This window comes from Lipotes vexillifer, unplaced genomic scaffold (assembly GCF_000442215.2).
Source record: "Lipotes vexillifer unplaced genomic scaffold, Lipotes_vexillifer_v1.1 scaffold1115, whole genome shotgun sequence".
Classification (NCBI taxonomy): Eukaryota; Metazoa; Chordata; class Mammalia; order Artiodactyla; family Lipotidae; genus Lipotes; species Lipotes vexillifer.
In genome coordinates, this window is record NW_006792080.1 from 238,810 (window position 1) to 250,926 (window position 12,117).

Here is a 12,117-nt window from a genome sequence, read left to right on the forward strand (position 1 = left end):
AGCTGTAATGTGTGTGTGTGTGTGTGTGTGTGTGTGTGTCCTTTAGGATTTTCTATGTACAGGTCATCATGCTTTATATTCAGTACTGAAGTCGTCTGACCTTGGACTTTTCTTTATAAGAATATTTTTTACTAATTCAATCTCTTGTTACAGGTCTTTTAGTTAAAAAATTTTTTTTCTTGAGTTAGTTTGTGCGTTACTAGGAATTTGTCCGTTTCATCTAGGTTTTCTAATTTGTTGGCATACAGTCTTCATAGTATTCCCTCATAATTATTTTCAAATTTATAAGTTTGGAAGTAATGTCCCCTCTTAAGTATTTGAGTCTTTTCTCTTTTTTTCTTGGTCAGCTAAAGGTTTGTCAATTTTTTCGATCTTCCCAGAGACCCAACCTTTGTATTTGTTGGTTTTCCCTATTGTTTTTCTATTCTTTGTTCCACTTAATTATCACTCTAATCTTTATGACTTCCTACTTCCTACTGTGTTTTCAGGGGGATGGTGGTGATTCTGCTCTCCTTCATTATTTTTCTTAAGGTGAAAGATTATTTATCTGAGCTCTTCTTTTTTAACATTGGTCCTTCCAGGTATAAATTTCCCTCTAAACACTGTCTTCCCAGCATTCCATAAGTTTTGGTATGTTGTATTTTTATTTCTCTCAAATAATTTTCTGGTTTCTTTTGTGTGTTCTTCTTTGACCCATCAGTTATTTGAGCATGTTTTTTAATTTGCACCTATTTGTAATTTCCCAAATTTTCTTCTGTTATTTGTTTCTAATTTCATTCCATTGTGGTTGGAGAACATACTTTGTATGACTTCAGTCCTTTTAAATTTGAGACTTGTTTTCGCCCAGATGTATGGTCCATTCTGGAGAATGTTCCATGTGTACTTGATAATAATATGTATTTTGCTGTTGCTGGGTTGGAGTGCTTTGTTTTCTATGTCTTACGGTTCTTTCTGTTCCTTTATTCTCCATTTCTGCCTTCTTTTGTACCAGATCTCATGTATTTTCTAGTGTGCCCTAACCTTTATCATTGTATTTATATATATGAGATATTTATAAGATATATATATATATAATATATATATATAGTTATTTTTAACTCAAATTAATAGCAACTTAATTTACTAGTATATACAAACTTTGTTCGTATATAGCTCTGTGCCCACCCTTTTGTGGCCTTACTGTCATACAAGTTGCATCCTTCTACATTGTGTGCCCATCAACACTGATTTATAACTGCTGCATTATGCAGTTGTCTTTAAATCAGATACAAGAAAAGAGTTATTAACAAAAAAATAACGCTTACACTGTTTTGTAAAATATGCCTATTAGTTACCCTTGCTAATGCTCTTTATTTCTTCATGTGGACAAACAGCTGTCTGGGTCCTCTCATTTTAGCCTCAAAGTCTCCCTTTGGTATTTCCCCTAGGGCAGATGTGCTAGTGACAAATTCTCTCTTTTCGTTTATCAGGAAATCAATTTCACCTTCATTTTTGAACGATAATTTTGCTGCCCATAGAACTCTTCAAGCACTTTCAACATGTTATGGCTTCTTGATTTCTTCTGGCTCCATGATGTCTGATGAGAAAGAGCTGTTAATCTTACTGAGGATGCCTGTACACCATGGGTCATGCTTTCCTTCTTTAGACATGGTTCCTTAAGTTTTTTGAACATATTTTATTATTTTTATTTATTTATTTATTTATTTATTTATTTTAAAAGGACACATTTATTCAGCGTCATGATCAGACTATTACACTTAGCAATCAACAGCATGGGTGCCAAAAAAAAAATCTACATTAAAACCCTTTGTTGGAATGCTTTACACTTTCCATGGAACAGAAACTAAAATAACCTGTTATACAATTAGTCACAAATACAGTCCTCGAGTTATTTGCGCATACACATGAGTATTGTCTAAAACATGTCTTCTTTGTAGCAGCTAGGCCCTGCCACCACTGTGCTTGGCTGAGTTCACAAATCTGTTGTAACCTGTAGCTTCCCTGTCACTTCTCTGGCTCTCGTCTCCTGCTAAGCTTTGTTTCCTGGCAGTAATCAAAACCTTCTGCCACTGCCATAGCTACTGCTGCTGCTGGAACCACCATAGCCACCTTGGTTTCGAGGTTTGGCAAAGTGTTGGCCTTCACCACCATAGGGGCCAGAACTTCTGCCCCCAAAGTTTCCTCCTTTCATGGGTCCAAAATTTTAAGATTGATTGTTGTAACTGCCAAAATCTTTGTAGCTTCCACCACCTCCAAAATTGCTTCCATCATTACCAAATCCATTATAGACATGCCCACTGCCACCATATCCACCACCACCGCGGCTGCCACCAAAGCCACCTCGACCACTGAAGTTTCCTCCACGACCAAAGCTGTCACTCCCACCAAAACCCCCTCCATGACCACCACCAAAGCTTCCAGAACCACTTCCATCTCTTTGGCTGGATGAGGCACTAGCCATCTCTTGCTTAGATAGGGCTTTCCTTACTTCACAGTTGTGGCCATTCACAGTGTGGTATTTCTGAATGACAATCTTGTCTACAGAGTCATGGTCATCAAAGGTTACGAAAGCAAAGCCTCTCTTTTTACACTGCCTCGATCAGTCATGATTTCAATCACTTCAATTTTCCCTCACTGTTCAAAACAATCTCTTAGATGATGTTCTTCAGTGTCTTCTTTAATGCCACCAACAAAAATGTTTTTCACAGTTAAGTGGGCACCAGGTCTTTGAGAATCTTCTCTTGAGACGGCCCTCTTTGGTTCCCCAACTCTTGCATCCACCTCGTGTGGCCTTGCATTCATGGCCGCATCCACCTCCTGCACAGTGGCGTGTGTGACAACCCCGAAGCCTCTGGAGCGCTTGGTGTTTGGATCCCTCGTTACCACACAGTCTGTGAGCGTTCCCTGCTGCTCACAGTGGCTCCTCAGACTCTCATCGGTTGTTTCAAAGTTCAAACCTCCGATGAAGAGCTTCCGCAGCTGTTCGGGCTCTTTGGGTGACTCTGACTTAGACATGACAGCAGTGGAGGGGGGAGGAGACATCAACGATGCTTACTCGGCGGCATCCACGAGCAGAAAGGCTGAACATATTTTAAATAGCTGATTTAAAGCTTTTGTCTAGTTAGTCTGGACATTTAAAATAAAATAATGTGGCACCTCTGGAAATCAGATTCTCCCCTCTTCTCAGGGTTGTTTGTTATTGCTGCTTACTGTAGATGTTGTTTGTTTCATGACTTGTCCAAACTAATTCTTTGGTCTGTTTTCTCTTTTGTTTGTGGCACTGAAGCCTCTGCTTAGTGATTGATGGAGATTTCCTTGAACACCATGCCTGGTGCCGACGGGTCTCCCAGTCCTTGCCACAGGGGCCCTGTGTGCATGTCAGGGCATCCCTTCAACCCTCACTCAGGTAGTTGGTAGCCCCACCTTAGCCTTCATTTCCTGCTTGTACTGAGCCTCCACATCAGTCAGAGCTGAGAGCTTGGGTCTCCTCAGGTATTTCCTGAGCATGTGCACAGCCCAGTGCCAGTGGCTTTCTGGTGTCCTGGGATTGTATGGGACCTTTTCAGAACCCAAGTAGGCATCTCATTCCACAGCTTTTCCTTTTAGGCTTTTTGGCTAGTGTGTTGTTAATCCCAAGTATTATCTACTAGCCTCAGGCAGCCAAAAAGGGAAAAGGCTTTTTATACAAAGCAAACCACAAGTCAGGTGAAATGCAGAGAGTCTGCAGCTGGCATCTTCCGGTGAGCTACCTGCTGTCCAATAGTGGCAGTTCTTTGGGAACGAGGCTTTGAAAAAGCTCTGGCCCATTCCCAGCTTTCCAGGCAGTTGGTTTTTAAGGCTGCTGCAGAGCTGGAGAGCAGGAGATGGGACTCAGGCAAGTTAAAACATTACAAACATCGTGGGCATCATTCTGTGGCTGTTTGTGCTGAGATTCAGCATTTTTTCTTGAAGAAATATGTTGCTGCCAGCCTTTGATTAATATCCATAGTTCTGAAAAAGAAGATTCTGACAGTTTTAGTTTTCTTGTTGCTTTTATGGAGGAAAGAATTTTCAGAAGTCCTAATACCTCCAGTTTTGCTGAGTCCAGCTCATATATATTTAATGTTCACCTCTGTATGTACTTTTCCCCCAAACATGTGCGTATTAAATTAAAAACTGTTGTAAATCCAGGTTGCAGGAGGCCATGTGGAGCAGGCTCCAAGGGAAGGGCTGTGGATTAGACAGAATGCTGCAGCCTCTGCTGGACAGAAGAATGTGAAAACCTACAGGCTGTCAGCCCCATGGGGTTCAGGAACTCTGCCCTACAACCCCTGTTGCTTTATGTCTCCCAGATTAAGGTTGCCAGGGGCTCAGCTGTACTCAGATGGACGGGACGGAGACCCGACAGCGGAGGCCAGAGGAGCTGGGCCTGCTGCACGGTCTCAGCACAGGAAGACTCCCTGAAGCCTCGGAAGATGGACTGCTGAGTGTCCCTGAGAGCCAAAGGGTGGCCCCTAAACCCCTGGGGCCTGAGCTCAGCAGGGAGACCACCTTGTCCATTGGCCTCCAGGTGACAGTGCCCTTCCTGTTTGCAGGCCTGGGACTGTCTGGGGCAGGCATCCTTTTGAACTATTTCCAGGTAAGAGGGGACTAAATGGGGATGGTGGGAGTGGGGTACTGTCTAGTGTCAGCCTAGGGAGTAGGCAGGTACACATTGTGTCCAGCTTTGGGGCAAGGGGCAGGACCTTCTCAAATACCATTTTTTTTTAATTTGGGCAAGGTTCTTTTAGTTACTGATGTCAGAGACTAACTTTAACCCAGGTTAAGCTTTAAGAGACAGTTATTAGCTCATATAATTGAAATATCTGAGGGGCTGGATTTCAGGCCTGGCATGATCCAGGTGCTTAAATGGTATCAGGTTACTGGCTCTTTATCTGTCAGCTCCGTTTCATTTTCACGCAAGATTCTGTACTTAGAGGGGAGGGTGGCCCTTGGCAGTCAATCCTTTGTAAGTGTGCTCTTAAAAAAAAAAAAAAAAAGCTTTTCGCGTCCCTCACTGTGGGCGTCAGGACAGAGCGGGGCAGTCCGCTTAGAGGGTTCTAGGCCAGCTGCTTCATCACGGACCCCACCGCCGCCGACCCCACTCCTCATTGAAGAGGAGATGGAGGGCCAGAACAGCGCTGTTGCCGCCAGCATGTGCGGGTCCTGCATTTGCTTCGACTGCAAGAGGCAGAGTGACCCCAACTTCAGGAACAGGCTGCAAGAACAAAGAAAGAAGCATAAGCTTGCCAAGGAGGGAGCTGCACTTTCCAAGTTACCTGACCTTAAAGATGCTGAGGCCATTCAGAAATTCTTCCTCAAAGAAATACAGCTTAGTAAAGAGTTACTGGCTCAAGGTGAATATGAGAAGGGTGTGGACCATCTGACAAACGCAATTGCTGTGTGTGGACAGCCACAGCAGTTACTTCAAGTGTTGCAGCAAACTCTTGCACCACCAGTGTTCCAGATGCTTCTGACTAAGCTCCCAACAATTAGAGAATTGTTAAGTGCTCAGAGCTTGGCTGAAGATGATGTGGAATGAGAAACAAATGTCAGCATAATCATCTCAATTAAAAATATTTTTAAAATCTTTTTAAAAAAAAAAGAAGAGGAGAGAGACTTCTTGGTCAATATCCACATCAGTCTGCAAAAATTGACCCTGCTGTCAAGTGTCCACTCCTGTTCCAATTAGTGCTTCCTGAGGGATGACATTCTCTGCTCGACAGCTTGACTTCTCTAGTCGTCGCCCTATGAGGGGAGGCAGGCCCCTTGCTTTACACCCTAACAGAGCCCCATAGCATGAGGAACTGGGAGTTACCCATCAGACAACAAAGCTACCAGTGTACCATCCCTTTCTTTTTTTTTTTTTTTTTTTTGCGGTACGCGGGCCTCTCACTGTGGTGGCCTCTCCCGTTGTGGAGCACAGGCTCCGGATGCGCAGGCTCAGCGGCCATGGCTCACAGGCCCAGCCGCTCCGCGGCATGTGGGATCTTCCCGGACCAGGGCACGAACCCGTGTCCCCTGCATCGGCAGGCGGACACTCAACCACTGCACCACCAGGGAAGCCCACCACCCCTTTCTTGTTCTTTGAGTATCAAAAGCCCCATTCCTTCATCAGCATGATCGGCAGAAGTCCTCCCTGGAAGGGCATGGTACCTGAGAATACTTGAAGCCATTAGTGGCCAGGTCATCACTGTTGGTTGGCAAGGAGCTGGGAACACAGACTCTCTGGAATGGTGAGCCGGGAGGAGCGGCAGCCTCTGCCCCTCTTGCTGCAGGCACTCCGTGCCCAGGGAGCTGCCCCTCACTGATTTGGAACCAGTCAGGGTTTGAGTCCCAGTCTGCCACTTAGCTGTAAGGCTGGTGCTTTAAAATTTTTAAGACCAGCACTTAAAAATCAAGAGATGTCACATAAAAATTCAAGTTCCTGTTTTCCCTTGAAAATCTGGCAACTCTTCCAACATTGGACCCACATTCCCTCACAGCCACAGTTAGTGGTCACTGCCGTCTCGGTATCCACGGTCCCCACCGTCCCTCGGTCTGCACCCACTTCACTCCACTACCTGCCTGCCCCTCCCCTGCCACCTGGGGTCCTCAGTGACCCTTCTAGCCCATGCATCCCAGTTCCTCGTAGCGTCACAGGACTGGTGACAGCCAGCTGCCCTTCCAGGTTCCTCCCAGACCTGCTCAGACCCCAGCATGGCTATGTGTCACGCCAGAGTCCCTGCCCTGGTGTGACCCAGCCCCAGGCCCCCATTTGGTCTCTGTGATCCCCAGACCCCTCAACCCTCTCCTTCCTCCAGTGACCTGGTGCCCTGCGGCACCATATCCTTCTTTACCCGGTGGTGGGTCACACCGCTGTAGCCTCCAGAGCACCTTGGGGTCTGGCTTCCGCGTGCCGGAAGTTCACAAGCCGCAGACCTCCTCAAGAATTCCCTCTTCCACCTGAAGGCCGCTAGCCTCCTTGCCACCCTCCTGACTCTGTCTCCCTGAAGTCTGTTCTCTGTGCCGCGATTTTCAAAAAGCCTATTTCATTGTGTGTTCAGTATAACACCACTGAGCGTGTATCCCCTGCACATGCACATGTGCTCACTGATACATACGGACACGCGTGTGTAGGTCATGTACATGTGCATATTTATACACACATTGATTGATACGTATACATACTTGTCTGTAAATATACAGACATATAAGTCCCCTGCACACGCTGGTTTATAGGTTGCGCTTCGAGTGGCAGGTAACAGCACCGTGTGGCTTGGAGCCCAGACTCCAGAGCAGAACCAGCTGGGTTTGCGTCTGACCTTTGTCACTGGCACAGGCTGCCCTGTGTTCCTGGTTTTCTCCTCTTAAACCAGAGCTAAGGGAGAACTGCCCAGGTCGGGCTCCCGGGAGGGCTGTGACATGCGGTGCCGGGGCCTTGGACTTGGGCCTCGCCCATGAGGGTTTGTGGCCGACGTTCTTATTGTCGTCGATACTCCGTCACAGGTAGTTCTGTGCTGATGTTTAAGAACTTATACAAAAGCTGCATCTCAGATAAGAATTAGAGATACCTGTTCTAGTGTTTCTTTCCTATGCCTGGGGGCAGGGCCCGGCCCAGCAGCCCCACGATGCCGCTCTCCCCGTTTTAAATCTCTGTGCACTTGCCTACTGCCTCTGGGATAAAACCCAACCTCCTAAAATGCATCTGAACATCCTGAGCTCACCTGGCTGTATCAGGATGGTTGCAGCCACAGGTACCAGAAAACCCGACTTACAGTGGGGTAAGTAAGAAGAAAATATGTCATCTCCCAAAACGAGGTTTCCAGGATAGGGCAATTCTGGAGTTGGAAAGTGGTGTCACCCCCAGCCAACGATGTGTCCGAGGACCCGGCATCTTCCCAAATCCTGCTAGTCAGCCTCCACAGGTCAGCTTTGTCCTAGAGGCGTGTCGTGTCCAGAGGGAGAAAAGCAGACCGTGTTCTCGTTCCTCCTTAAGTGCAAGTAAACTTACCTGGGGACTAACTCCCCAGCCTTTCCCCGGCCAGATGGGAGGCACATCCCACGTGAAAGCCACATGTAGGCAGAGGGGATGGAACACTGTGATCAGCTGGCTTAAGTCATGGTCCGAGGGGTGGGTCCTGCTGCTCCGCGGCCTCACCTGGGCCTCCTCTTCCCCCTCCCGTGTCCCTCAGAGCCTTTCCTGGGACGCTGCCCCCAACGTCACTTCCTGGGGCGTTGCCTCTACCTCCTCAGTTGAATGAGACTCCGTGAGCCCAGAGGCTGCACTTTTTTTTTTAATACATTTGTTTTTCTGGAAAAGTAAAGCATTCACGTGCCCGAAAGGTCAGCATGTACACAGGGACAGGACGTGCTCCCTGCCTGTCCCCCAGGCTCTCGCTTCTCCAGGGCAGCCAGGACCTGCACCTTCTCGTCTGCCTCTGTGCATTCCTCTCACCCTTTTACGCATGTGATGGCACGTACAAACTGCTGTGTGTTTTGCTTTTTTCACTTTACAGTGTATCTCAGAGGCTATTCTTTGTAAATATGTTAAGAGCTTCCTTTTTTAAAAAAGATTTATTTATTTTTATTTTATTTATTTTTGGCTGTGTTGGGTCTTAGTTGCAGCACATGGGCTTCTGTCTAGTTGTGGCGTGTGGGTTTTCTCTAGTTGTGGCACGCGGGCTCCAGAGGGCGTGGGCTCTCTAGTTGAGGCTCACAAGCTCAGTAGTTGTGGTGTGCGGGCTTAGTCGCTCTGCGGCATGTGGGTTCTTAGTTCCCTGACCAGGGATGGAACGTGCGTCCCCTGCAATGGAAAGCGGATTCTTTACCACTGGACCACCAGGGAAGTCCCAAGAGCTTCCTTTTTTTAAATGGTCGTTCAGTATCCCATCAAGCAGACACACCAGAGTTTATTCACCTTTTTTCCTCTGATGTTTAAGTTTCACAACTATGTTAGTTTGCTCGGCCTCCTGTAACAAAGTACCACAGATGGGGTGCTTTAAACAACAGACATTTATTCTCCTGTCCTGGAGGCTGGATGTCTGAGATCCAGGTGTCAGCAGGGCCTCTCTCCTTGGCGTGTAGACGGCCGTCTCCTCCCCGTGTCCTCACGTGGTCATCCCTCTGTCTGTCTTTCTGAGTCTCCTCTGACTATAAGGGCCTATTGGATCTGGGCCACCCCCCCACTTCCAGCTTCCTGTCTCCAAATACAGTCCCATTCTGAGATGCTGGGGATTGGGGAGGGGCACACAAGTCAGCCCTTAACAACTTAGAGCAGCACTGCTGACAGTGCCACGTTCTTTACATGTCTGGGTGAAGGAGTGGGACGGATTGCTGCAGGTAGAGCTGCTGGGTCAAAGGGCATAGACATCCGTAACCATGATAGACGTGGGGCTGCTCCCACCTCCCTTAACGGTGTTATCTTCAGCCTCTGTGATCTTTCTCCACCTGGCAATGGATCATACACTGTATGCTGTGGTCTCTGCTCCAGGGAGTGAGCTGTTCTGGGGCTCAGAGCTTAAGCAGCCCCTGTGTCCCACGGCTGCTGTGGGACAGCAGTCAGCAGAGCTGGGTTTCGGCTTCAGGTGTCGTGATGCTGCAGCCGAGGGGTCAGCGTGCTGAGGCCTTCATCCCTTCCCCTTGGGCATGTCCAGCATGGCAGCTTCATCCAGGTGTGGGGTCGGAGAAGGAGACCATCTGCTAGCAAGGTGAGTCCCAGGAGCAGCATCTTTGCCGGCTACCGGACGTGTCAAGTCCCTGAGGTCAGCTCACCTTGGGGGTTGTGATTCAGGGGCCGGGATCCCCAGAGGCCGTCACTGGGACTGCCAGCGGTATTCACTGTAGTGGGATTTGCATTTCTCATCAGGAGTGAGTGAGGTTGAGTATCTTTGGATGCGTCCTTTGTCCGTATTTCTGAGGAGTGGTTTTTGTTTTTGTATTGATACGTCAGGGCTCTTTACATCTTAAGGAAATTGGCCTTTCCATTGTGATACGGATTGTAAATATGTTTCCCATTTTTCCATTTACCTTTTGACATTGGTTTTGGTGGTTTTTTGCTGTGTGTGTACTTTTTTCTGTAGTTAGATTAACACACTGTCTTTCAAGGCTCCAAGTCTGCGTCCTTCTCAGCGACACCGGCTGCCCCTCATGCAGCTGCCCTGCCCCCCAGGCCCCTGCAGGCCACACAGGCCACAGGTCAGAGGGCGCCTCTCAGGCAGGAGGAAGCCCCACTGTGTTGTGCGTCTGCGCTCTGCATTGCGCGCAGTGAGAGTTCAGGCTGGCCGTCCGCGGGCATTGAGCTGGTCTGCAGAGGGGTCAGAAGCCCCGGGCCCCGATTGCGGGTGGGCTTAAGGGGAGGGAGGGTGGGTCCTGCAGGGGTCACACCTTAGCAAAGATGCAGGGTGGCCTGAGAGGCTGGGAGGGCAAGCGGGCGGCTAGAGGGCAGAGGCGAGGGGTGAGAGCCGAGGCAAGAAGCTGAGGCTGGACTGGGTGACACACGGGTGAGGTCAGCCTGTCCATCATCTTCTGCCCCAGGGTTGGGGGCACCTGAGCACACAGCACTGGCCGTGTTGAGCACTCACGTGCGCTCACAGCCAGGGAGGGCCTTCAGGGCAGCGCTGGGCGCAGGGTGAGCCGGCTGGGGTGGGCGCCCAAGCCTGCTGCCCACTGCCCCCTGGATATGAAGGGCTGCTTACCCTCAGGCACGGAGTGGAGGCCACTCGGGGCCTCTGCTCCCCCCATGCCACAGCCGCGCACGGCCTTGCACCCCACTGACCCTGGACGCCCTGATCCCAGCCCAGACCAGACCCGGTGCTGACCGGGACCTCCAGGGAGTGGGCTCTTGACGGGACGCAGAACTTACAGGGACCCCTTGGTGGCCAGTAAAGGCAATTGAGGGGCCGGTGTGGGTGTGCCTCCCCCCGGGGCGAGTCCTTGTTCGCCGGTACCTGCGGCAGTGCTGACGCCAGGGGCTCCTCTTGCTGCCTTGGAACTGAGCCGGAACTGCAGGAGGGCCGCTCGGCCCAGCGCCGGCCTCGGGCGAGGGGGGTTGGGGGGGTGGCTGTCCCCCTGAGAAGTGGAAGGACGAGGGTCCCGGCAGGCCTGTGGCCTTAATGCAGGCAGACACATCTGTCGCCCTGTGTGTTTGGAGTGTCTGGGAGGCGGGGTTCCCAGAGTTCCCTCCCTAAACGAGACGGCCCTTAGGCCGTGGCCTAGGCGTCTAAAAGGCACAGAGCCGGGCGGCCGGTGCTGAGGCGCTACCTGGAGGTCAGGCACCTGTGCTGACCGCTGGGTGGCTCGGGTCCTGCACTAGGGACATCTGGTCAGGACGGGAGGGTGGTGACCTCCGCCGAGCGCCACCGTGACACCCACAAAGTGCACAGACCCCACTGGGCCCACCCAGTTGATCTTGGGGGCTCCCAGGAGCCCAGGTTTGGGGGTCACCTCCTCTGGTCTGTGGCATCTGACTCAGGACAGGGAGGCCGCCCCCTGTGGGTGGGATGTGCCAGAGGCCCAGGGTTGGCTCCCCGCCCTGTATTGAGGCTGCCCTCCTTGGTCACTGTGCCTTCCAAGGCCCATGGGCAGCCAGGCTGCGAGGGTCCCAGCAGGTCTGTGAGGGCCCCCTTCCCAGGAGAGCAGGGTGTGTACCTGCGTTGTGGCTCAGCTGGTGGACGGCACAGTCTGGGGGAAGTTTCTGGCGTCAGCTTAAAGCTCTCAGTGGTCCAGGGACCCCGGAGGCTCTTGAAGGTTCTTTTCAGTGGAGGTGTCTCTGGGGCCCGATGGGGGTGCCTGCCGGCTGTAATGGAGTCTCTTGTTGGAGGGGCCCCTTCAAGGCAGGCTGCTCGGCAAGTATGGCCTAAATGGGCAGGAGTAAACTTTGCACATGAAGACGGTCGCCTCCAGAATCCACAGAGCCTGCACAGGTGCTGGGCTGTGTTTGCACGTCAGGACGAGCTGCTCCCGGTGAGCAGAGGGTCTTAGGCGTCTGAGCAAGGGGAGGCTCGCTCTGCGAGGGCGGTGGCAGCCCATCCTCTTTGTGGGGGGCTCCTCTGTGAGTGTTCGGGTGTCTCAGGGAAGGTGTCCCATGAGTCTGTAGAGGGGCAGCCGTCGTGTAGCGCC

General features: G+C 50.5%; 1 protein-coding gene and 2 pseudogenes across 1 annotated transcript in view; 2 read left to right on the forward strand and 1 right to left on the reverse strand.

Moving 5' to 3' along the window:
* Positions 1 to 2,053: 2,053 nt before the first annotated feature.
* LOC103083625 (heterogeneous nuclear ribonucleoprotein A1 pseudogene) lies at positions 2,054 to 3,015 on the reverse strand (annotated as a pseudogene).
* Positions 3,016 to 4,363: 1,348 nt separating this feature from the next.
* Positions 4,364 to 12,117, forward strand: part of SLC41A3 (solute carrier family 41 member 3) — a 56,366-nt gene continuing 48,612 nt past the window's right edge. Inside the window, exon 1 of the mRNA XM_007465260.1 lies at positions 4,364 to 4,618. Coding sequence (XP_007465322.1) covers positions 4,364 to 4,618 — 255 coding nt within the window. The remainder of the gene's footprint in view (positions 4,619 to 12,117) is intronic.
* On the forward strand, positions 5,141 to 5,560 carry LOC103083899 (mitochondrial import receptor subunit TOM20 homolog pseudogene; annotated as a pseudogene).